The sequence below is a fragment of the Nelusetta ayraudi genome, unplaced genomic scaffold, assembly GCF_046127955.1.
Source record: "Nelusetta ayraudi isolate G7.1 ecotype Tasmania unplaced genomic scaffold, CSIRO-AGI_Nayr_v1 ptg000026l, whole genome shotgun sequence".
NCBI classification, from domain to species: Eukaryota; Metazoa; Chordata; class Actinopteri; order Tetraodontiformes; family Monacanthidae; genus Nelusetta; species Nelusetta ayraudi.
Window position 1 is genome coordinate 4,302,893 of NW_027466076.1, and position 25,926 is coordinate 4,328,818.

The 25,926-nt window shown below is 46.2% G+C and overlaps 2 protein-coding genes and 1 long non-coding RNA gene across 3 annotated transcripts; 2 read left to right on the top strand and 1 right to left on the bottom strand.

Annotated features, from left to right (window-relative positions):
• The first annotated feature begins 353 nt into the window (after window positions 1-353).
• On the top strand, window positions 354-13,972 carry ptpa (protein phosphatase 2 phosphatase activator). The gene is made up of 10 exons (XM_076029203.1): window positions 354-445; window positions 1,471-1,580; window positions 1,945-2,031; window positions 2,148-2,273; window positions 2,622-2,739; window positions 4,046-4,145; window positions 4,328-4,452; window positions 5,019-5,119; window positions 8,839-8,946; window positions 13,142-13,972. Exons 1-10 carry the CDS (start codon window positions 364-366, stop codon window positions 13,214-13,216), a joined length of 1,032 nt encoding a protein of 343 aa, XP_075885318.1. The 5' UTR covers window positions 354-363; the 3' UTR covers window positions 13,217-13,972.
• A 98-nt stretch (window positions 13,973-14,070) lies between these two features.
• On the top strand, window positions 14,071-17,001 carry LOC142890284 (uncharacterized). The gene is made up of 2 exons (XR_012927056.1): window positions 14,071-14,850; window positions 15,193-17,001. It is a non-coding gene; the product is annotated as an uncharacterized LOC142890284 (long non-coding RNA).
• Window positions 17,002-21,886: 4,885 nt separating this feature from the next.
• On the bottom strand, window positions 21,887-24,246 carry ier5l (immediate early response 5-like). The gene has a single exon (XM_076029205.1). The coding sequence runs from the start codon at window positions 24,032-24,034 to the stop codon at window positions 23,006-23,008; it is 1,029 nt and encodes a 342-aa protein (XP_075885320.1). The 5' UTR covers window positions 24,035-24,246; the 3' UTR covers window positions 21,887-23,005.
• Window positions 24,247-25,926: the final 1,680 nt, after the last annotated feature.

Consider the following 25,926-nt stretch of genomic DNA (forward strand, 5'->3'; position numbering starts at 1 on the left):
ACTATTATTGTTGATATTATTTTATATATTATATTATATTATATAGTTGTGCAAAACATATCTTCAAACACCCTTATCCGTACCTTATTCACTTTTTTTAAAGAAATCTTTTTAAAGTTTTAATTTTATATTTTTGTATATTTGTAAAACTTACATTTTACTGACACTTTTTACTTTTTTTTTTTTTTTTTTTTTTTTTTTTACTTTATGCTTTGCAGGCACAAAACACGTCGAGTTTTGCCAAACCGACGTTTGTTTCACTGGCACGTAACTTGACATGCCGTGACAAATAAAATCTTTCGGAATCTGTCGAATCTTTGAATAACCACATGCATTACATCGTGCGTCCGAAAGAGGGCGGTGATGTACTATTATCAGTATGTCACAAATTCCCGAAGAAGTCCAGCAGCGGCCGTGGACATGGCGGAAAGTGAACAACAGTCAGGTAAAGCACAGCGAATCATCTCCCTGCCGTCCGCTAGCGAGTCGTTTCGCCTTGTGTTTGCTGCCTGTTGTTGTTGCCGTGTGTATATGACGTTAGCCTGGTTAGCCGCAGCACTGAGCTCCGACGCTTTTAATTACTAATGAAAACAAAAAAAGAGCAGAAGACGAAAACGAGGGATGCATCTCGGCGGAGCCTTCCGCGCACGCGATATGACGAGTCGTTCTCCATTGGTTTGTTAACCCGAATTACACTACACGGTTGCGCGACACAATACACTATTGTGCGCTTCCAGCAATTTTGGTGGAGTGAGTTTTAGAGGGAGGTGTCTTTTTCAATGCTCAACATCCCTCCCGGCGAGCTTCCACCTCTGGTCGAAGGCTTCGGTCCTTGAACGTCACTCAGTTTGCCTCGCAAATGCAAATTGTACGACGCTGTAACACTATTTGAGACAATAACGCTGTCTGATTTTGTTCACAATACTTTATTTGAAATTGCAGTAATATTGCCAGTGATTCAATAGTCATCTTTAAGAATTCCATTGATGGCATGATGTAAATGCTATATATGCTCGTACTTGGGAAGTTTAGCTACCGCCTATGCAACTGCTGCATTGCGCTGTATTTGGAAAAAAGCAACCTTCCTCCAGATATAACAGTGAATATGGACTCAAACAAGTTTTGCTTCAACCTAACTATGGAAAATACAACGCTTAATACCGTATTTTAAATAACTTGATATTACACACACTCAAAATTGAATTGAACTGAAGTCACAATAATATCCTTCCATGAACGTCCTGTCCTGGTTGAGGCACCAAAATACCAGCAGAGAATTCTGAGATTTTTCGTATTAGTGGTGCATGTGCTGTATGATACCGGCAGGTCGGCTCGAGCAGTGATGTTGTATTGCATCGTGGGTCAAATCTAATTACACTGCGGGCCAAATCCAGCCCGCGGGCCCAGAGTTTGACACCGAGGTTTCAGAAGCACAGACATGAAACTGATGCTGGGATGTGCGTCTTGCAGGATCCACTCCTGAGGATGAGGCTGCCTCTGTCAAACTCAGCAACACCTTCATGGTCCCCCGGAGGGAAATCACCACAGTGACCGACATGGGCAAGTGGAAACGATCACAGGTTGGTGGTCTGTTGTCTGTTGCTTTTAAATAAAGCTTTCCAACAGCATTTTTCGTCATCATCAAATCATGAGCATCATCAAAGCATCATCAAAGCATCATCATGTGATGCTGCTCGACGTGCAGTTACGCCATCTGGTTTCCCATAAGTGATGGAAACCACTGCTATAGTTGATATTTTCGTTTTCATTTATTGCACAACCTGAATTTCCCCACTCGGGGACAAATAAAATCTTCATGAAACTTCAATTAGAAAAAGTAGAATTGTTCTGACGATGTGAGTCCAAACGGATCGTTCATCTCTGTTGTGACTCGAATTCTCCAAACCCGAAGACGCTGTGGTCTCAAAGTATTTCCTACCACAGGCCTACGCTGACTACCTGGGCTTTGTTCTCGCAATCAATGATGGAGTGAAGGGAAGGAAGATCACGTCTGAGTATAAAGTGTCAGAGGTATGTTGTGTTGTGTTGTGTTGTGTTGTGTTGTGTTGTGTCTCCTGTGGTTTTCTTCTTACAATCCCGTGTTGCTGCACATCCACCACTGTGATCTTCTCCCCCTGCGTTGACAGACTGTGGAGAAGCTGCTGGATCTTCTGGGGACTCTTGACCAGTGGATAAATGAGACTCCTCCAGTTGACCAGCCGTCACGCTTTGGTAATAAGGCCTTCAGGACCTGGTATGGCAAACTAGATCAGGTTTGTGCACGCGAACTCACAACCAGGAACAATTAGACGTCTCATCTTTAATCTGTAATCTGGCAGTTTTGCTTGAGTGTGCAAAAACACATTTGATCAATTTAGCTTTTTGATTCATAGCTGTCAATATACGCTAAATATTTCTTGAACTGTGATTTTTTTTTATTAACTATTTTGTTTTATACACTTTCTCTCACAATGTAAAGACAGTAGACATTGATGCTAATAAGAAACTTCTGCTTCTCTTTTCCATATTGCAACACGATTCACCAGACTGTGCAGTGCTTTTCACTGAGCGTTCTGTGCCTCACCTTGCTGACAGCGCGTGTGGCTCCTGTGTGTTTGCAGGAAGCAGAGTCCCTGGTGTCGGCAGTGCTGCCCCCCGACAAGCAGGCTGCAGCTGCGGAGATAGCGCTCTACCTGAAAGAGGCTGTCGGCAATGCCACCAGGATAGACTACGGAACTGGTATTGGTTTTCTGGCTTGTTTTTTTTTTTTTTCTCTGTACTGTAGAACCTTGCTCACCTCTGCTGCATGTGTTTTGATGCAGGTCATTCCTGCCCGTCTTTCACGGCCCAAAACTAATCCTGACCTCCAACGTTTTCAAGAGTAATCAGTGATGGACAGTGTTTTGCAAACAGGCTCTAGGTGGTTCTGGTGGTGGTTCTAGATGATTCTAAATGGTCCTAGGTGGTTCTGGTGGTGATTCTAGATGGTTCTGGGGAGGCTCTAGGTGGTTCTGGTGGTGGTTCTAGATGGTCCTAGGTAGTGGTTCTAGATGGGCCTAGGTGTTTCTGGTGGTGGTTCTAGATGGTTCTGGAGTGGCTCTAGGTGGTTCTGGTGGTGGTTCTAGATGGTTCTGGGTAGGCTCTAGGTGGTTCTGTGGTGGTTCTAGATGGTTCTGGGGAGGCTCAAGGTGGTTCTGGTGGTGGTTCTAGATGGTCCTAGGTAGTGGTTCTAGATGGGCCTAGGTGTTTCTGGTGGTGGTTCTAGATGGTTCTGGAGTGGCTCTAGGTGGTTCTGGTGGCGGTTCTAGATGGTTCTGGGTAGGCTCTAGGTGGTTCTGTGGTGGTTCTAGATGGTTCTGGGGAGGCTCTATGTGGTTCTGGTGGTTCTAGGCCAGGCATTGGCAAAATACCAAACTGCAAACTACATTTTCTCCTCCTATGAGGTGGCTCAGCAAAACACTCCATCCATCTGCTGCTGCTTCGGCTCTTATGTCACATTTTAGAAGCCATTGTGGCCCCACCAGTCAAACAGTTTGCCCACCTGTGACATGGACCAACAGCCACGCGTGTTCACATTCATGTCCGCATGCAACATAAAGATGCCAGTTAGTCTAATATTCTTGTCCTTGGAGTGGAAGAAGATGCATCCATCTACTTTGTATTTGATTTTATAGACAATTTCCAAGCATGTCCACTAAGAGGCGCAATATCGCTTTCTAGTTTTTTTTGTTGGTGTTGTTGTTTTGTTATGCTCCCTTTTTTTGCTGGGCATGTCAAGGTAATGTAAAGATATTGCTAAGAAAATCACTTGTGCCATTATTTTTAGTAATCCAACATCAATTTATTACAGTTCTCACAAATAGAATCTTCAATTAAAGGGCTTCTTACCTACTATTGTGTGACCAAAGGCGAATCGTTCACCTGCCAAGTATGGAAGTATTGTTCTTACCAGCAGTAGTAATCATGTTAAGTGACCTCTCTAAGCCCAAGGCAATGTGCCGTGAGTGTTCCCAGCGTTGCTCCAGCGTGACCTTTATCTTCTCAGGCCATGAAGCTGCTTTTGCTGCATTCCTCTGCTGCCTCTGTAAGGTTGAAGCCCTCAGGGTTGACGATCAGCTGGCCATTGTTTTGAAGGTATTTAACAGGTGAGACTTCCGCATTCAGCTGTTCTGTAAAAAGGAAAAAATAAGTCTTTTTTTTTTTGTCTTGTCTTATTTTTTTCTTGTTTAAAAAAAAAAGAAAAAAAGAAGAAGTAAAAAGAAGAAGTAAAAGTTGTTTTAAAGTCGTATGTCTGCATTGCCTGAACTATTTATGCTGTCCTTCCCAGGTATCTGTCCTTGATGCGGAAGCTGCAGAGAACCTACAGAATGGAACCCGCGGGGAGCCAAGGTGTGTGGGGACTGGATGACTTTCAGTTCCTGCCCTTCATCTGGGGAAGCTCCCAGTTTTTAGGTGAGACCTTTGAGACGGATAGCAAATGATCTTCCAGGGTCTCCGGTCTTCTCAAGGTTGGCGCTGGACTGGACCAGTGAGAGGTTCTCAACTGGTGGAGTCTCAGGACACGCATTGATTTTTTCCTCAACATGAAGTCATGACCCAAATTTATCCAGCAAAATTCATTACACACTACCAGTCAAACTTTTGGACACTAACTAACTCTATATAATAATAAATAAATAAAAAATAACTCTAAATATGCTTTTTATGAAAGAAAGTGGCCATAGAAAGAAAAGACATTCAATTCATAGGGCGTGTCCAAACTTTTGACTGCTAGTGCAACTGACCGGTTCTGTTCTGGCCAGTCTGACAACTGAATGACTACCGAGCTACTTCAGGTTCGCTCTGTCCGTGTTCATTCCAACACCTGCAGTGGCACAAAACTCTGACGTTTCCTTTGTTACCGACGCGCGTTCAGACCGCTAGAGGTCGGCCCCAGTGCATTTGAAGGTAAAGTGTGACACCTAGTGGTGAGTGTGAAGTGACGCAGCCTTCCCCTCGCTTCTCCCCCCTTCCTCCAGAGCACCCGACGCTGGAGCCGCAGCACATTGTTGACGAGAAGGTGGTGAACGAGCATCACCAGGACTACATGTTTCTGGACTGCATCAAGTTCATTAATGAGGTGGGCGGAGCAAACAGCGCCGCCGTGTGGCGGCTGTCTTCCTCTATTCCTTTTTTTTCTTGTGCTTTTCTGACCGATGAGGTGCAACTACTGTGGTTTGATGACTGAAGGAGAGGTGAAGCTTTTTTTTCAAGGGGTGTGAGTGAACTCATGGTTCGTTGTCATGATTTTGTGTGTTCATTCATTGTGTCGTGTTTGTAGCTTTGTCGACCCCTTGGCACGGCGTTCCTATTAAACCCTCTATAGAGAAAGAGCCGGGACACTGATGGACTCGTATTATTGGCGTGTTGTGTAGTTTTCATCTGCAGAGGAGGTGTTGCTGGGGGTGGGGGGGTGGTTGCTGGGTTCCAGCTGACTTTAATTACACAAGTATTTTCCCACCTCTGCTGGAATGTATCCAGTTTTGGTTTTTGAGCTATCTCGGGTTTCAGCCTCCGACTCAGGTGAAAAGAATTTGACTCTGACCCGCTCACTCAGACGTGCGGATCCTCGCCGAGCCGCATTTCTAGCAGCCAAGAAGAGCAGTAAGGAGAACTTTGAAGAGGAGGAATTGAACTTTCCCTAAGTGGCTTTGATTTTATTTCATTCATTTTATGTCTGGCTCCCACCCACAATATATCTACAATCAAATTATACACAAAGAAATTCATTAGCACATAAAGTCCTTTGTGTGTTTTTTAAGGTGCTTTGCACTGTCTGGTGACTCTCAGCTTGGAAATGCTTGGCCTCCACTGCTGAATGTGGGCCTTTTTCTTTCTCTGCATGCAGGAAGAGGAAGATGGGGGTGGGAGGGTTGGGTTGTGTTGGTGGAGCGCCAGAGCAGGAACCATACGCTTTGTTTTGGGGGGGCTTTGGAGGAAAAGGAGGAGAGGAAGTACGTTAGAGGAGGGCGTTGGTGGAGCAAATACATCCTTTTCCTCCTTCCCGTGTGGAAGCACCTCCTCCTCCACCTCCCTCCTCCTCTCCTCCGCCTCCTCACGCTGCTGCTGCTGGGTGACCTCTCCCTTCGCCTTACGGTCATTGGAAGGATGCTGGTCTTGCTGTGTGTGTGAGAGAAGGCCTTTGTGGTTCTCCTCATGTTGCTCCCTGTTTTTACTCACTAATAATTTCACTGTTTGTTTTTTTTTGCAATGCCATTGTTTGTTTAGGAGGGTTTTTTCTTTCAATCACTGAGCAGCCTAGAAACTGGGAAAATGGTGAAAACAACGGCACTAAATGTAGTGTTTTTTTCCCCCCCCTTGACTTTGTCCTCTCAATGTAAGATGTATGAACTCAAAACTGTGCTCAGATGAAAGATTAGAGACCAAATTTCTTACATTGTCGCTTTTGCGCAGAGTTACCGCAGTTTTTCTTTCTTCTTTTTTTCATAAGTGCCCTGATTTTACTAACTATCACCACCAGCTGCAACCATGAGTGACTGGTTGCCTTTTATCAAGACATTTCTTGTACAAACAGTCAATGGTAAAGAAATCCCGTTGTCGCTCGGCTTAGAAAATGAACACTTTTCTCATATTCTTATTCTGTTGGGTGGACAAATTCTCATACACTGCCAGTCAAAGGTTTGGACTCATCCTATGAATTGAATGTGTTTTCTTTAATTCTCGTGACTGTTGACATTGCAGTTTCTCACTGAAGGCATCAAAACTACGCATGAACACACGTGGAATTATGCAGGAAACAATAGAAGTGTGAAATAACACGAACACGTTTTATATTTCAATAATTCAAAATAGCTGCCTTTCATTAAAAAAAAAAGAAGCATATTTAGAGTTATTGAACGCGTTTTTCTTTGCTGCATAATTACAATTACATGTATCTTGCTCATATATTGGATGCCATCAGTTGGTATCTACAATGTAGAAAGTACGACAAGATAAATAAAAAAAAACTTTATTAACTTTTGACTGGTTCTGTATATCATACATCCAGATATAAAGTCTGTCAGTTTGGATCCAGGCTTCCCAAGCAGTGTCACATCACACTGCTGCTGCTGCTGCTGCTGCTGCTAAAGTGGCTAACGAGGGAAATCGGCCTGACACAGAAATGAACTGATGACGCTAAATGTTTTGTTGTGTGTGTGTGTGTGTTGTTGTTTTTTTTTTGCCGTCTCCAGGCTGAACTGTTGCCTCCTTTGTTTACCGTCGCTCAGGAAAAAAAAAACTAAAAGCCTGGAAGCGCAGCAGCAGCAGCACAGCACAGCGCTCCCTACATCCACCCGAGTATTTTCCCTCCGCACATGTGGATACTGCAAACTTGACTTGGTTTTATTACCCACTCACTGAGCTCTGGTGTGCGTGCGTGCGTGCGCGCCTGTGAGCCTGTGTGTGTGTGTTTGTGCGTCGTCCTAAACATGAGTCACTTCCTTCCACACACGCTGCTGTGAATCACTCCTTCCTCCAGGGAATACGGTCTGTCTCCACCCCCACCCCCAGCCCCTCCTTTCCTCCCTCTTCCATGCCCTTCCCCCATGTGTTCTCATGCGAGGCCCTGGAAAGTGTCTGGAGATGTGTGAGGAGGGGGGTTGGATTCGGGCTGGCTGGGGGGAGGAGGAAGAGAGGGAAGTGGAGGATGAGGAGGATGAGGAGGAGGAGGTGGAAAAAGGAGGGGTTGTTAGATTGATGCCCCGGGGCTCTGAGTTTGGGTTCCTCTGCCTTTTGGGAGAGAAGGAGCCGAGAGCAGCATCCAGTTCATACATGCGAGCCAGCGAGCCAGCGGTCAATTTGTCCGTTTTTCCTGTCGTCTGCTGCTCGCAAATCCTTTTTGTTCTCCTCCTTTGGTTCTTGTCGCTAATACGTGCTTATATAAGAGCGTCGGAACGACTGTTTCTCTTTAGTTGTGTGGTGCTGACAGTTGCTAAGAAGTCTGTGTAAAGCTGAGGATTTCTTTTCCCACTCTTTTCCAATCTCTGCGGGTTGTATTTTCTTCTTCTATTATCAGAGTTCTACATTTTGTTTGTCTTTTCTTCTTCTTCTACTACTCTACTGTTGTTTATTGATGGTGCACAATCACAGCCGTAAGTTTGAAGTCCCCACTGGACAAGGCGATGGGCTGAAGTTATTAAATTAATAATTGATTTGCTTTTGGTCATCACCATCCTCAGAGACACTTGATGTGCGTCTGTGTGCCCGGTGCTGTTAAAACACCTCACGCTGGTTGCTCTTTAGATTTCATAATGACATAAAGTCAAGATACACTGTGTGATCAGTTCCTGTGTGGGACCTATTAATGGTATCCTTTGATATCTTTAGTGCTCCATTTGTGACCTGCCACCCCCGCACCCCCCCCCCTTTTTTTTTTTTTTTTTGAAAGAAAGTAGCAAATAAGAAGCCCTAAACCAAAAGAGTTGTTGGAAAAAAATCAACTCCATCAAGGCAAATTCAAAGTATTTCTTTCCTGTTATTCTGAATCGTCCCCAAAATGAGAAAATTATTGCTGGTGACCTACTTTTCCCTGCACGAACTCCACCATTCAGAGATAATTTGACTCTGTTCCATGTTTGTTTTCCATTATTTGAAATTGAACTTTTCTAGTCGGTGTGTGTGTGTGTGTGTGTGTGTGTGTGTGTGTGTGTGTGTGTGTGTGTGTGTGTGTGTGTGTGTGTGTGTGTGTGTGTGTGTGTGTGTGTGTGTGTGTGTGTGTGTGTGTGTGTGAGGTTTCGCAAAAACACGTCTCACTTTTATTCCTTTTTTGTTTTTTTTGCTTTGGTTCTTTTCTTGCAGATGAAGACGGGTCCTTTTGCCGAACACTCCAACCAGCTGTGGAACATCAGCGCTGTTCCTTCCTGGTCCAAAGTCAACCAGGGCCTGATCAGGATGTACAAGGCAGAGGTATGCTCGCGTCATTCTGCTCGACTCTCACTGAGGAGTCTCTGGTGATTAAACCCTGGAAACCTGTCGTCCTTCCTGGTGTCTACAGGTTTCCAGGGCAACAGTCCTGGTGTCAACACAGTCCAAAAAGTGTCTAAATAGGTTTGCAATTAAAAAAAAAAAAAAAAAAGTATATATTTACTCTGTCTTAATCCAGAGTTGTGCTACAATACTGCCACAGCTGAATCTGTGATCAGTAGAAAAACGGTACTTGTGTTTCTATGTGTTCATACATAAGAGAAAGAAAGACATCGCTGAACTGACTTGTAGTTTATATGTGTGTGTGTATTTTCCCAATTTGGGATCAGTCCTGCTTGGTGTTTTAACAATGTTAAAATAGAAGATTAAAAAAAGTTATATTTGAAATGGATTTTTTTTTTTTTTTTTTAAGTACAAGAAGAATAAAGTATAAAGTAAATGAGAATAGTGCAGTGTCCTCTAGTGCAGCTCTCCTAGCCTCGTGTGTTTTGAAATGAGGACAAACCTTCAGACCTTTTTGATGGAGAGACGTACATGTGGAGAACGGGGCCCTTCTAGAAGCGGGTTTTTAGCGCGCTAACGTGCTAAATAAGGAGCAAAATTTAACATCTGCTAACCATCAGCAAGCTAGCTCACTGGTGTAAACATTTAGCTGAGAGAAGCCGTCCTCTGAACTGGAGGCAGCGCACAACCTCAAAGGGTTCTGTTGTCGAGGGCGCAGCTTGAAGCTGTTTTCTAATCCTCGATGGGACTGAATGGATGTTGGTTTTACTATGGATTTGGTCACAGGTTATTAGTGGGTTGTTTTTTTTTGTTAGTGTTGTTTAAGTTAATTTAATAACTTGGCTTTAACTAGGTCACAAATTCTACACAATATATGTGCTAAATGTTGTTTTTTTTTTCCCCTTCACATTACGGGGTCTCGAAAAAGCAGTTTGGCGCAAAAAGACTCGCTAAGTTGCGACAGAAAAGACGCACATAAAGTCGATTTCCGCGCAAATAAAAAATAACATTAAAAATCCGCTACTCCGGTGACTTCAAAGCTGTTTTTTTTTTTTCTTGTTGACGTGACATATTTGGAGAAAACCGGGTCCGTGGTGACCGGACTGACTCTCGGTGGGTGCTCGGCGGAAAGGAACCGCTTCTCCGGACGGACGGACCGGGGCTAGTGGTGGAGTTAGCAGAGTTAGCAGCGGAGGAGGAGGAAGGAGGGAGACAGGAAAGGGTTAAGAAGAGCAAGAATGGAACCGTGTGTGTGTGTGTGTGTGTGTGTGTGTGTGTGTGTGTGTGTGTGTGTGTGTGTGTGTGTGTGTGTGTGTGTGTGTGTGTGTGTGTGGGCGGCTGGCTGGGTGGTGGGGGGAGGGGTGGATGTCTAAACCCGTTCTCCCCGCCTGCATTGCCCACATCCTGTGTTTTCCAGAGCAGCCTGCGAGTCTTCCCAAAGAGCTGAGGGGCCAAGCTGTCTGCCCCACCCCCTCCCCCAGCTCCCCTCCCCTTCCCCAGCCCCCACTCCTCCCCCTCCTCCCTCCTCCTTCATTAAATCCTCCCCTCCCCGTGTCCCGACCTTCCTCTTCGGAGCCTGGAGCAGCCATCAGCAGCTAGACTCGCATTCCTCTCTCCCTTTCCCCGGCCCCACACACACGCACACACGCACACACGCACACACGCACACATGCACACGTGCACACACGCACACACACACAGGGTTCGAGCAGGGGAGACTGTAGAGAGTCGAGTGGAATCGAACGTTCTCTTGTCTGACAGAAGAAGGCAGTTCCAGCACCACCAGAAAATGTGTATATTGTTTTCAGAAATGCTAGCTGGCTACAGTAGGTATGGCACTGCTACGTTTAATAAAAAAAAAAAAAAAAAAAAAAAAAATTAGGGGGAACTTTACATGTTGACACAGTCCTGATGGAAAACACCGCTGAATGGTCGGATTCATGGCCGCTCCAGCTTTAGATTCAGTGATTTTAAATGTAAAAGAAAAAGACCAAAACAAACCAATTTTAATTTGTCTCTCCTCTGCTCCAAGCTGTTGGTTCCAGTTGGCTGCGTAAAGTGTTGCTGAAAGTGGTTTGATACTGGTTTTTAGGTGAAATCTGTCTACGTTGGATAGTAGCGCAGTGACCGCTGAGGATTCAGGGTTTAAGGGGCAGTTCAGAATTTTGGACACAGGGCCTCAGTTTCCAATTTAGTCTGTGTGCTAATTATCAGTGGAGACCGTTTCGACCCTTTTCTTCCAGTCCTTGTAGCTGGACAGAGTTCGCCGGTGCTAGGCTAGCGCACGTCAGTGGTTTCTGCTAGCCTACCGGTAAATATAATCTGACCCACTCCACAGTACAAGTACTTTGGCATTGACTCCTGAGGTCGGCTAAAGGCGGTTTGCGCACTCGCTCCTCGCCCCTTGAGGACCTCAACGTGCTACAGTTAGCGAACGTAAGCAAGCCTTTGCGTGAAGGATCTGAATAGACCGTAACGTGTTGGATCTTGCTGTTAGAGGCAACGTATCAGTTTGGTCCTCGGCGTGGCTCGTCCGTTGACTTTTGACGTTGGTCGCTTATTGGATGGGCTAAACCAGGCGTGGGCAAACTACGGCACGGGGGCCATATGCAGCCCGTTTAGCTTTTTAATCCAGCCTGTCAAACTTGAAAAAAATTATATCAACAATAATAATTATAATAATAATAATACATTTTTTCGGTGTTCATTTCAATAAAGACACAGATTTTGTTGTAACTTTGCTTTTTTAAATTCCACAACCAGTGCAAGACATCAATGGCCCTTTAACATTGACCTCAGTTTGGTAGAATGAGGGAGGGAAAAACATATTGGCCACTGGGACTAAATATTTAAAAAAAAAATAGTTTTTTTCAATGAGCCGGGTGGCCCAGTCAATGTGTCACCAGTGATCCTTGGACGACTAGCTAACCTCGACCTCATTGATCACGTGACCTCTGGGAAGCAATATTCCAGGGGGCTGCGGGGGGGCCCAGATGATGATGGCCGCTGATTGTGTCGGAGCCGCAGACAGGCGGGCTGAGCCAACGCAGAGTTCAAATTCACCACCCCCACCCCCCCGACCTCCAGCTCCCCAGCTGAGGCTCCCTGCCCCCACCCCAGACACCCTCCACCCCCACCCAGTCTCCCTCCCCCTCTCCCCACACCCACCCAGTCTCCCCAACAAAAACATGCAGTCCTACATCCGGCCACACAATGGGACATCTTCTCTCTGAGCTGCTCCAGCAGCTGTTTGCTCTGCTTCATTCAGAGCAGAGCGGGGAACCCGACGGGGTTTGACGTTTAACGCCCAAACCATTTGTTCCATTAATATGACCTGTGGCGGAAATATGGAGAGGAAATAAGACGTTTATTATTAAAATTGAAGCGAACCAAATGGTCACAGCTCCAGTCCCTTGTTGTTGAGGGTGGGGGAGATGATTGGTGTTGGCCTAGTGTTGTAGTCAAGACGGCACCGACCAACCGGAACCAAGACATGATCAAGACTAGAGAGTATCGACACCGAGACCAGACCAAGACTTTATACGTCCAAGAAAAATAACAACAGACCTGGAAAAAGTCTTGATCATGTCTTGGTCTGGGTTGGTTGGTGCCGTCTTGACTGCAACACTTCCTCCTCCACCAACCACACTGTCGGCCTTCCAACCATTTGGGGGTCAATCTGTTCCAACGGTCTGACCTGTTGTTGTTGTGTTTTTTTTCTTCAAATTGGTGTAGTTTGTAGTTTGTTTGTGGGTGTCAGAATGCTGGCTGGTGCTGATGGTGACAGTGTGTCAGAGGTTGAGCCAATATCAACTTGTTTGGACGTGGCCCGGCAGCGCCGTAACCAAAAAATGGAAACGAAAAACAAAAAAATCACATCAACATACAGTATATGCAGCATTTGTTTCACAGACTGACTTATTTGTATACTGGTATCGGTACCGATACCAATACTGGTATCTGTATCGGTGCATCCCTAATCCTTATTTGTTATGATGATTATTATGTATTCACAGGGTTTGAAATGTGCTCCTCACTAGAACTTATTAAACTTTCTGCCTTCTGACGAAGAAACGCCTCTGTCCTCTCTCCTCTCTCCTCTCTTCTCTCTCTTTCTCTCCTCTTCTCTTCCCTCTCTTCTTCTCTTCTCTCTCCTCTTCTCTTCTCTCTCCAGTGTTTGGAGAAGTTCCCCGTGATTCAGCACTTCAAGTTTGGCAGCCTGCTGTCCATCCAGCCCACCAAACCTTGACGCCGGTGGGGGGGGTGGGGCGGTTGCGCTCGCAGTGGAAAGACCAAAATCCCCATGTTTTCTTGTTTTTTTTCTCTGACTCTCACATCCTCACGCAAAACACAACAAGTAGCAGCAGCAGTGAAGCACCTGTAGTTTCTGGGTTAACAGACGAGGTCAGGGAAGCCGCTTAGACCATCCAGGCAGAGCATGCATTGGAGGACTTGGAGCATCTTTATCATTATTATTATTTTTCCGATGTCTCTCTCTCTCTCTCTCTCTCTCTCTCTCTCTCTCTCTCTCTCTCTCTCTCTCAGTGTATTTATATGATGGAATATGAATTTTTTTCCCCAGAGGATTTTAGTTGAAAATGAAATTCAGTTTGCAGCAGTGGACTCATACTCATTGTGAATATCAGGATTTTTTTTTTTTTGGCCAAATATAAAAATCTATATACATATATATAAATATTTTTTTAAATAAAAAGTAAAAAAAAAATATTGCCAAAGGTGAAAAAGTACAATGGAAATGAAAAAAAAGCACTTATGTCTCACTGTAGTACTAGTGAAGGTTTTAGCAGGAGGAAGTTTGAAAATTCCCTCGTAGTCGACACCTTCCTGCACCTTCCCACTCACTGTCATTGTCCCCCGCCACCGCCACCACCACCACCACCACCCCGCCATCCCAATCATGGTCCCAGTCAACACGGGATCATGGTCAACACTGGAATAATGAATCAGATATGGCTCAATAAATAAATCTTGTGGTTCTCGTGTCTGCGCCGTGCACTTTTCCTGTCTTCTTACCCAAGATATCATGACTTTACTCTGTATGGTTGTTGTTGTTGTTGTTTGTAGAAGGACTTCTCGGCTTAATTTAAATACTTCAATTTATCACCTTCAATGAGGTTAAATTGAGAATTTATTCACGTCGGGATCAATACGATTTGATCAAAAGTCTAACAAACTTCAGTTGCCTTCGTTTGGCCACTCGAACTGGTTGATGCGGCTTCGTGCCGTCAACCAGTTGTTTCTTTTTCAACTCCTTTAGCGGACTTGCAATACCAAGTCTTTATATGTACATATATCACTGACAGCATTGGTCTGGTCTCAACCTTGCAACCTTAGAGAGTGCTGCTAAACACTAGAGTCCTTTATTTATTCCTTTTGCACAGAGTTTGTCTGCTGTGTGATCGAGTGGCTCAGAGACGAAGTGGGAAAGACGCGATAAAAGAGACAGAGCGCTCAAACCGCCTCACGCCACCAACGATTTGGTGCAGCAGCTGCGGCGAGCAGGAGAAGGGGGAACTCCGAAATACCAATCAGCAGCTCTTTTTATACCTAGCAGCGGCAGCAGGAGAGCAACAGCGAGAGCAGCAACAGCAGTCGCAGTAGTAATAACCGCAGTAACCAGTAGTAACAGCAGCAGTAACAGCAGCTACAGCAGCAGTAACCAGTAGCAACAGCAGCAGCAGTAACAACTGCAGTAACCAGTAGTAACAGCAGCTACAGCAGCAGTAACAACCGCAATAACCAGTAGTAACAGCAGCTACAGCAGCAGCAGCAGCAGTAACAGCCCCAGTAACCAGTAGTAACAGCAGCTACAGCAGCAGCAGCAGTAACAACCGCAGTAACCAGTAGTAGCAGCAGTAACCAGTAATAACAGCTGCAGCAGTAACAACTGCAGTAACCAGTAGTAACAGCAGCAGCAGTAACAACCGCAGTAACCAGTAGTAGCAGCAGTAACAACTGCAGTAACCAGTAGTAACAGCAGCAGCAGTAACCAGTAGTAACAGCAGCAGCAGCAGCAGTAACAACTGCAGTAACCAGTAGTAACAGCAGCTACAGCAGCAGTAGCAGCAGTAACAACCGCAGTAACCAGTAGTAATAGCAGCTACAGCAGCAGCAGTAACAACCGCAGTAACCAGTAGTAATAGCAGCTACAGCAGCAGCAGTAACAACCGCAGTAACCAGTAGTAATAGCAGCTACAGCAGCAGCAGCAGTCCTCTCAGGCCCAGAGGAGGTGGAATTCCCCGGGCCGTGCTGGAGCAGCAGCAGCGAGCGGGAGGGTGGGCGGCAAAAGTTGTGTTGCGTTCAGGGGCAGCCGAGGCTCGTCCAGTGAGCAGCTCAGCTGATGAGTCAGTGTGGGATCATGAGCTCCGAGGCCTCGTGACTCACAGGCCAGACAAAGAGGCTGCGGTGGAAGCAGCTCACAAAGACCCGACTCATCAAGAGAGTACATTTGTGGCCGGGTCGGCAGCGAACGCATCACATGAACTTTTTCATGTTTATGTAGAAAAAGAGCGGTTTCACAATGTTGCTCGAACGCCACGTGCGGTCCATTAAAAGGAGTGACCGGCCGTCTGCTGTTGGGTTTCCTCATGGGTCGAACTGGTGTTGTAGTGCTGGAGGTTGGTCTTGGTCTTGGTCCCCAGACCACTTTTTAAGGGTCTCGGTCTCGTCTTGGACTCGGGGGCATTTTCACTGGGTCATGTCACGGTCTCGGACTGGACGGGCTCAGGATATTTGATCAAGACCAGTGGAGACTCAGCCAACACTGTAATGACACGATAATAGCAGAAAAGAATCCTAGCTGCTGCTTTTTACTCTTGATAATGTCTTGGTCTCAGTTGGTGCAGTCTTGACTACAACACTAGGTGAAGCACTAGGATGGTCTCCAGTCACACACACAAAATGGAGAGAAGCAGAGAGGCCTGATGGCGGAGAGGGAGTTTCCAACACACACTCGCAGATAGTTTGTCAGGGTCAAAAATAAGGGGAAAGGACAAACTTTGAGGGGCCACTGAGTGAATTCAGAAGTTTGAAACATGGACTTTTTGGGGGTTCAGACCTGAAACAAACTGCTGAATGTCTTGGCCTCGTTTGGAGGAATGTTTGGAATCGGACAGCTGCGTCGACCCGTTCCAACGTGTCTGGGCTCGTTGGAGTGGAGACTCGCAGGCAGGCAGTTCCTGAAATGGGATGCAGCTGCAGACTTAAAGGAACATTTCAGTGCTCCGTCTGACTCGTCCACACAACAGTATCAAGCGTTCCGCAAGTGAAAAATGTCAACATTTGTTTTAAAAAGATAGATAGATAGATAGATAGATGTACTTTATTGATCCCAAGTTGGGAAACTACACTGTTGTAGCACTAAAAACAGTACAAAAATGGACTATACAGTAGTTCTAGTTACAAAGACATTCAAATCAATCTCTGAACAACCAAAGCAGATGTGCATAAGACAGTCAATTGTGCAGAACCCATTGTTGCCCACCCCTGGTCTAGATGGTCCAGGGTTGGTTCTAGGTGGTTCTAGGTTCTAGGTGGTTGTAGGCCAGGCATGGGCAAACTATGAAACTGCAAACTACTATTTTCTCCTATGAGGGGGGGGGGGGGTCACCAAACCACTCCATCCATCTGCTAAGGCTCCGGCCTCTCTGTCACAGTTTAGAACCCACTGTGGCCCCACCAGCTCAGTTCTGATTGGTAAAAGTAAGAAATTTTCATTTAGACATACTGTGTCATATTTGCCATTATATTTCCCTCATCTAAAGCTACAAGGTACATTGGAGTCGGCAGACTGAAGAAATTATGAATTAGGACAAACCTACCTGGAGCAGATACTGTATCTCTACAGCTTCACAGTAATTAGTACTGCCGAAATATATGCTAATCGTTCATTTTCTAAATAATTTCATCATTTAATACGGAAGGACGCTCGTCCTAATTATTATTGACATATTGAATGCAAATGATATGGAGCATATGTTGTTCCAATATGCAAATAAAGACGTTGCCTAGTTTTCTTTTTTTATTTATTTATATATTTTTCAAGGTTTTTAACTAGAATATCTTCCAGTCAGTCCCATCAGTGTTGTGACTTTACACTCTTTCACGTCTGCAATCTAGTATAACTTTTTTTCAAAAACTAGTTTTGAAAAAAAAGGAAAATGGTATAATTGTTAATAGTAATCAATGTGTGTGAAAAAATGGAAATGAACAGTTGTCGACCGCTGTGTTATGCAAATGAGAGTGGACTGCTTCATATATAAACAGGGCGTGGCCTACATTCTTTTGGCAATCAGAAGAGACCATTCAAAAAAACAGACAAAATTACGTTTTAGCACAAACTCGGATAGTGATTTAAAATTTTCACCAATGGTGTTTTTTCCATCAGTGAAGTAAACTGAAGCTTACTTTTGTTTATTTCGAGTAGAGTACTCAACCACCGGTATGGGTACCAATACCCGATACTGGTACACACCTAATCGAAAGCATCTTTCGGAGAATCCTGACCGGACAGAAATGAGAGGAATTAATTGCAACACCACAATCACCAACCACACAGTTCATATGAAGAAGAGGGAACCGCTTGTGCCATCATTTGTTAATATCCCTTGGTATCAGTAGCGCCACCAGGTGGGAGAGTGGAGTTGCTGCCCTGTTACATCTGCTGCTGCCACTCTCTCTCTCTCTCTCTCTCTCTCTCTCTCGCTCTCTCTCTCTCCCCTCCTCCCCATTCTTCCTCCCTTGCCAGGTGCCAAAACACAGCAGCAGCAACAGGCAAACAAAGGGGAGACTGGAGCAGCGTCGTCAGCCCATTTGTTGAAAAAAGATGGTTTTCTTTGTTGAAACAAAATGAAGGGAAATATAAAAGTAAAATTGTACTGGCCTCAAATACACCCCGTCATAGTGCTATTTTTTTTTTTTATTTAAATTGCCAATTTAATGCTTTTCGTTATTATTTTTTTTGTTAGTTTACTGTAGGCATAATTTTCTTTAGGGAAATATGCAGCAAAGGTGACCTCCAGCTGTATTTATCACTGGATGCCCCTGATAAAACTTTGGCTGCCTTGCTTCGTTGCAACAACTTTGTGTAAATGTGTGTGTTTTGGTTTTTTTGAGAGAGAGAGAGAAAATTTGCGAAAATTGTCGGTTTCAAAAAAATGCCGTAGCTTAATAGAACTAACGTTAACCCAAAAAAGGGAAAATGGTAGCGTTTGAGAGGAAACGTCCAAACACATTCGCAGACAAATAGGTGACACAAGTAGCTCAGAATAATCAGAGGTCCCATCAGGAGACGGCCGGTGGGTTCATTGAGAGAACAGTAGGTGAGGGAGGGGAACCAGGTGTTGGTTCTGTGGTGGTTCGAGGAGGTTCTAGGCAGTTCTAAGATGTTTTAGGCAGGTTCTAGGAGGTTCTGGGGTGGTTCTAGGATAATCTAGGTGGTTCCCGGGGGATTTTAGACTGTATCTAGGATGATCTTGGTTGTTCTATGGTGGTTCTAGGATAATCTAGGTGGTTCTTGTGGGTTTTAGAATGGTTCTAGGATGATCTTGGTCATTCTAGGGGGTTCTGGGGTGGTTCTAGGATAATCTAGGTGGTTCTTGGGGGTTTTAGACTGGTTCTAGGATGATCTTGGTCCTTCTAGGGTGGTTCTAGGATAATCTAGGTGGTTCTTGGGGGTTTTAGACTGGTTCTAGGATGATCTTGGTCGTTCTAGGGGGTTCTGGGGTGGTTCTAGGTTGTTCTAGGCCAGACATGGGCAAACTGCAAAACTATATTCGTCCTCCTATGAGGTGGATCACCAAAACAGTCCATCCATCTGCTGCTACTCCGGCTCCCCCTTTGTCAAATTTTATTTTAGAACCCATTGTGGCCCCAGCAGTCAAACAGTTGTCCCAGCCCTGGACTAGAGACTCCAGCAGAGACTCTTCCACTGTAACGGAACAGGAAACACCCTCAGTGAAGTAGATCCACCAATCGGCTCGATCTTCATTGTGTGGCCGCAAAAACACCAGGACCAAGCGAGCGAGTGAGGGCCTCGGACCCACGAGTCCTTTAGAAGAGGAAGAGGAAGAAGAAGGAGAAGGAGAAGAGAGCAGATATAACTAATAAAAAACCAAAAGTCAACCATTCAGGACCCCCTCCCTCCCTCCCTCCCTCCTCCATCCACCCAGACCCCATGTGCAACCTGGCTGACCCACCCGTGTGATCTCTGCTGCTGCTGCCGACCCCCCCCCCGTCCCCCCAACTCCCTTCCCCCCCCTTTAACCCCACCCCCGCTGCCTGAAACACCTATTCCCCACAGTCCTCCCCCGCCCCCCTCTCCTCCCCGCTGTCACATGTGGCCTGGCCCCTCCCCCCACCCATCAACCCCCTCCCCCACCCCCCCACCGACAAGGCAGCTCCCCCACCACCAACCCTGACCCCCCCTCCCCCACCCCTCCCTCTGTTGTCTGCTCCTCAACCCCCCCCCCCCAACACACACACACACACACACACACTCACACACACACTACACTGACACTCTGCAGCCCCCCCCCCCCCCCCCCCCCCCCACCACCACTACCACCACCTGGCGGTGTCCTTTAATGTGACTGAGGTGATCAAAGTAGAGAGTGAATGAAACGTGACTTCAACTAAATGTATTTTTATTCACTGTTACGGTTCGTGTTGTTGGTTTTATTTTTGGTGCAAGTCAGTGGAAAAACTGCTGCAGATCATTTTATGTTATTCTTTATTTGTGTGCGCGCAAATAAAGAATACACGCGAGTCTTCCCACATCCAGATGGAGGAGCTGTGTGCGTGCGTGTGTGTACGTGTGCGTGTGCACCGCGAAGCATCTTCGTGAGCTGACGCGTCCTTGTGTTTTTTTCTGTCTGTTTGTGATCGTCGTACGTTGTATTTTTTTTATTTATTATTATTTCCCAGCAAAAGACTCATTTAAATAATAATAATAAATAAATAATAATAATAATAATTGCGCGCTCTTTGTAGATAACCCGACCTCCTCCGAGTCCCACTGCACTGCACTGCGATCCAGAGCTGCATTCGCTAGCACACAATCATCCGTCGCAGGCATCGCCTCATCACTTCCATTGCAGCCGGTTATTTTCGGTGGAGCGCGAGCTGGAAAAACCCTGCAGAGCTGCTGCAGCAGCAGCAGCAGCGGTGGCGATGGATGTGATATGCTGCGGTAGAGAGATGCCTCACTCTAAAAAATGAGCCAGGAGGAGGAGGAGGAGGAGGAGGAAGAGGGAGGGAGGAGGGTAGGGGGAGGAGGATAGGGGGAGGAGGGCGGGGGGAGGACCAGGAGGGAGGAGGGGGCTGCTGAGTGGAGGGTTTGAGGGAGGGTCAGCCGGAGGTGGCTCTGCTCTGCTCAGCTCAGCTCAGCTCTGCTCGGCTCGGCTCGGTCTGCATACACAGCTCGCTGATCGCCTCATTCATTGATTTTCAAGAACACCACCAAGTGGCACAGAGCAGAGATAACAGCACTGGGAGGGAATCCCAGGCTGGGGCCGAGGAAAAGACAGGAAGAGGGAGAACAGAAAAGAGAGGAGAAGGCGGAGGCTTCGCTTTCATCCCAGGGAAATTATTTGTTTGCAAACGGTTGCCAGGTTGTGAAACACACGACCAGACAAAAGTTTGGACACACCTTCTCTTTCATCTGTGCAACGTTCTACTCTGCAGATAGACACTGAAGACATCAAATGTATGAGCAAGATATATGTAGTTATGCAACAAAGAAAAACACGCTCAATAACTCTAAATATGCTTTTTGTGAAAGGCGGCTATTTTGAGGAATTGAAATATAAAATGTGTTTGAGTTGTTTTAGACTTTCGTTGTTTCCTACATAATTCCATTGTGTGTTCATTCGTTGTTTTGATGCCTTCAGTGAGAAACTGCCATGTCAATAGTCATGAGAAGGAAAGAAAAGACATTTGATTGGTAGTGCAGAACCCAGAAATGCAGAATTGGAATTTGTCGGCCAAAGATTGGGCGTTTGGTGATTTGTAGTTTGTGTGTATTTATGTGTTTGTTTGTTTTCTGACAGAAAGTAGGTCAAGAAGATCAACGCCGCTTTTTGAGGTTGTCCGTCAACCCATTGATTTTTTTATGTTTTGCTCAGTTTTTCTCAGAAATTCTTACAATTGGTGAATTAGTGTCCAGCTGCTGTAGCTTTTAGGCCTGAAGTTTGCAATTTAACAGCGTTCATCTTGCATTTTTCATTGAGGAACCAATGAATTTAAAAGAAAAAAAAAGGATTTCTGCTTGCACTGATTGGACAACCATGGGGGGAGTGTCTTGAAACTCCGCTTGTCTTGACCAAACTGAAAGATCACACAACGCCACACCGTTCGTATGTTTTCATTTTTTATTAAGATTATAAATTTTTAACAAATACTTTTTTCTGAAACAGTTTTACCCGGTGATATACAATTTAGTAAGCACAAAAATACAAGAATAACAACAAAAAAATATGTAGAGAATGGCTGAATACTCTCTATTTTGGTACACATAGTGCTCGTAAAGCTAATGCGTGGATTCTCAGGTTATGGCTAAATCATGAGTTTGCCTTTTTAAAACAAAAGGACCACCATAATTCTTCTTTCTTTCATTTTTTTTTTTTTTACAAAAACAAACCAAAACAGGGGGGGGGAAAAACACACAATGTGTTGGATTTGTGACTTGTAGTGTGAGGCCTTTAAGCAACAACCATGATTAAAAGTGGGCCAAAAAAAAAAAAAAAAAGAAGAAGCTGAAAGGCTGTTGGGTCACTAACGTGTTGATACGAGCTGCTTTCAGTCTAATGTACCTCAGAAGTGTTGTGTTGTTTTATTGGAGCGAATCCCAAAGACGATGACAAACAGACAATGTGGTTCAATTTTTCGTTCTGTTTGTCCTTGTTTTGTTTGTTTGTTTTTTTTGTTGTTTTTTTTGTGCCTGAACAAAAAACAATAAAACACAAAAAAGCCCAGAAGACATTCATCATTCACGTTCAGTTCATGACAATAGCGAGCAGAAGGTGTGCATTGGATTTAAGGCAACGGATGCAAATCCATTTCATTTTGACACAACAACAAAAACAAACAAAAAAAAAAAGTGTTGTTTTTTTTCCTGTGTAGACACTGACTGACTGACTGACTGACTGACTGGGAGCGTCTGTGCCTCGCGACACTGCACGGCGCCGCTTCTCTCCTCTCCGGGCCAATACTCGTGTCATTAAAATGCTCATCTTAAATATTCTCGTGTCAAAAAATAAAGTTGATTTAGACTTTCGAGAGGGTGGGGAGACCGGGTTCAGTTATGACTTCCAATCAGAAAGAGGCGGGAGTGACGTCACTCAGAGCGCACCATGACCTCCACTCACATGCATAATTGAGGACTCGTTAAGACAAAGGTGTGCTCTGAGGTAGAAACTCGGGAGACTTCCGGCTTTCTCTGCTTCTTCAGATGCAGGAAATGGAAAATTATAAAGGAAAACGAATTTTTTTTTTTTTTTTTTTTTTTTTTTTTTTGACAACGAGGCCACATTAGAAACCAAGCATTTCCCGTGTGCTGCTCAGAAATGATGATGGTGGTGGTGATGATGATGCATTCACGGTCACAACAGTGACCAACTCGTTGCCGCTGTAAATCCTACTGAGTTTGGGAGAATCTTGTGAAGTCGTTTGTAGAGAGAGAGAGAGAGAGAGAGAGAGAGAGAGAGAGAGAGAGAGAGAGAGAGAGAGAGAGAGAGAAAAAATCAACTCCTGTAACTTTACCAAAAGCAACCGGGTTGGTGAGTTTTTCTCCTTCGATGGCGCAAAAAGAAGAAGAATCTGTGCGTAAAGTGGAGACCGTGTGGGACTCCTGGCTCAACATTCACCCTGCATGTCTTCAAAACGTGTCCAAATGAAACAAACAAACAAACACAAAAACACACACAGAACGGTTCTCCCTATTGCATTTCAACCACCGTGTCCCAACTGAACCCGACCCACACACGCCCGAACCGGCCCCGACAACCAAACAAAACCGACTCAAAACGCCACGATCGCCCGAGTCCACGCGCCCAGACCCGCCAGGACCTGTTTACTACAGATCTGCTCCAGCTCCGGCTGCCTGCTCAGCAGTCCCGTAAACCCCGAGCCGAAGATGGAGATCAGGTTGGAGATGTTGGAGGTGTCCGTGTAGTCCGGGCACGTGTAGCAGGAGGTGGTGGAGGTGGTGGTGGAGGAGATGAAGGCGGTGGAGGAGATGGAGGAGGTGAAGGAGGTGGGGATGGAGGAGGTGAAGGAGGTGGGGATGGAGGAGGAACACTCGTCCCGCTTGGCCCTCTTGCGAGACGCCGTAAAGTCCGAGTCCGTCTCCTCCGCGTCTCCTCCGCAGCTGGAGCCGCAGCAGCAGCAGCAGTGGCAGCGGCAGTAGCCGAACTCCACCTTCCGCTTCTTGGCCGGGGACTGCGCGCCCTGGCCGCACTGGCAGCAGCAGTCCTGGTGCAGGTAGCCGTTCTCCACCGTGGTCACCACATGCGTGTCCAAGTCCAGCACCGTGGTCTTGTTGCAGTGCGCGCTGCCGCTACTGCCGCTGTTGGCGGCGGCGGCGGCGAACAACAGCTCGCAGTGCGGCACCGCAGGCGCCTCCATGCAGCAGCTCCGGTAGTAGTGCGGCTCTTTGGCCGCCTCCTCCAGGGCGCACTGCGTCCGGCCGTGCGTCGTCAGACCCACCCGGTCCTCTTCCTCCTCCACCAGCACCTCCTCCTCCTGCTCCTGCAGCAGCAGCTGCTGCTCCTCCTCGCCGCCTCGCAGCTCCAGCGGGTCCAGCTCCTGGATCTCGTTGCACACCGCCATCACCTCCTCGTACTGCTGCATGCGGTAGATCTCGGCGTACTTCTCCTTGATGTAGACCTGCCGCGCGTTGCGCAGCACGTAGGAGACGAGCAGGTTCTTGTGCAGCTTGATGCCTCCTCGCTGCGTCCTGGAGTTGTGGATCTTCATCAGCGAGATGGAGATGAGGCTCTGCGCGTCGGCGGCGGCGGCGGTGGCGGCGCACTCCATGGTGTTGATCATCGCCGCGCTTTCTGCCCTCCGACCGCGGCCAACCTGTTTCCTCCGAGAGAGAAAGAGAGAGGAAGAGGAAGAGGAAAGGAGAGAGAGAACGAAAGAGGGGGGGGGGTCGACTCCCGGCTATGTGAGTCTGTGGGACTGGTTTTGTTCCGGGGGAATGGTTGGAGTCAGCGCCGCGCTGGATCACTGCAGGCTGCGGTCCGCCTACCGGAGAGAACCAGCGATCATTTGCAGACGCTTCTAGACCAGAGGGGGCATTTATAGCGAGGACGAGGGGTCCGCCCCGCCGCCGGGGGGAGCCAATCGGGCGCCCGGGATGCGTTGAGCGACAGACTGGCGCGCTGCAAGTATGCCGGTGCGGGCCAATCAGCGCCGGGCGGTTCCTCTGTACTATTCAAATTCCACCCAGTTGCTGCCGAACAGGAATGTCCTCATTTTCAAGCTGCAGCAGCAGCAGAAGCAGCAGCAGAGGCAGCAGCAGCGGCGGCATGGGACTCCCCCACACTGCACTTTCCCAATACATACACACCGCCTCCCCCAACCCCACCCACCAACAGTGTATCCCTGTTTTAGTAGAAAAAGTTGCTTTTTGTCTCAGAGAATCCAACCTCTCGTCAAGTGGTGTCATTTCTCATTTCTTTGTTTCACAACACTGTTGTGTGTGTGTTTTTGTTTCTCCTCACAGAACAAACTGCCCGCAATATTCACAGCTGGAATAGCTGACGACAAACTCATCTGGATTCAAGACCAGTTTAACGCTGCCAAAAAAAAAAAAAAAAAAAAAAAAAAAAAACAATTTTTGTGTATTATTAAAATACACATTTCATAGTTTGTCTCAGTACCACCGGTTATTATCGTCAGTTCACGGAAAAAAAATAATTCTTTCACGTCAAATGTACGCGCCGTGAATGTGCGTCAACAACATTCTGGGTCATTTTCAGGAGTTTACTGGTGTTACTGGAAAATAACTGTGTAGAAATGTGGGGCCTGAGCTCACACGGGTGACTCAGTCCCAATCAGGAATGTGAGAGTTGTGCGAGTCAGTCGGCCAACCAGCCAGCCAGCCAGCCAGCCAGCCAGTCAGTCAGTGTAGGCTGCGGTGATGAGGAGGAAACAGTCATCTGGAGCATTAGCACCGCAATGAGAGCGAGAGATTTTTCAAGCAGGAATCTAAAAACCTGTTTGTGACTATTGAGTATTAATTGCCATGTGCACTTTTGTATATATATTTTTATATTTATCCCTTTGTTACCTTCATATTGGTATACAGAGCCAATTGGCACTCCCTTGTAGGACCTTACACTTATCAATACACTCTCTAATTGCATTGTACACTGTATAATGACAATAGAGGGCATTCTATTCTATTCTATTTAGATTCCCATGGTAACACACACATAAAATGTTTTTGGGTTGTTGTTTCATACAGTATATATAGTAGACTACACAGTCTCCTATTTCCTTCTGTTTTTGTGATATACAGATTCTCTCATTTTTATCAGATTCTTTCTGGGGTTGGGTGGTGGTGATGGTGGTGGAGGTGCTGCCACTGCCTCTGCCGGTGGTGATGGGGGGTGTCTGCATGTTCTCCGAATGACCAGCACTCTGCTTCCCTCTGACTCACTGAGGGGTTTTAAATGTAAATGGTGTTTTCGAGTTCACCCTCAGTGCTCCGCTGTATTGTCCACACAGTGTCCTCTTACCTTCACTCCACTATTTCTCCTCCTATAAACTCAGCACCTTTACCGTCATCTTTATTTACTTCATCTACTACCAAACTAATTGTTTCCGCTTCTCAAAATGTTTGTCCGTCAGAGGAGGAGGCCACGAAATCGAAACGTCTCAGGCTTCAGAGTTTCAAACTCACCGGCGCCTGAATGAGGTTGAAGGCTCTG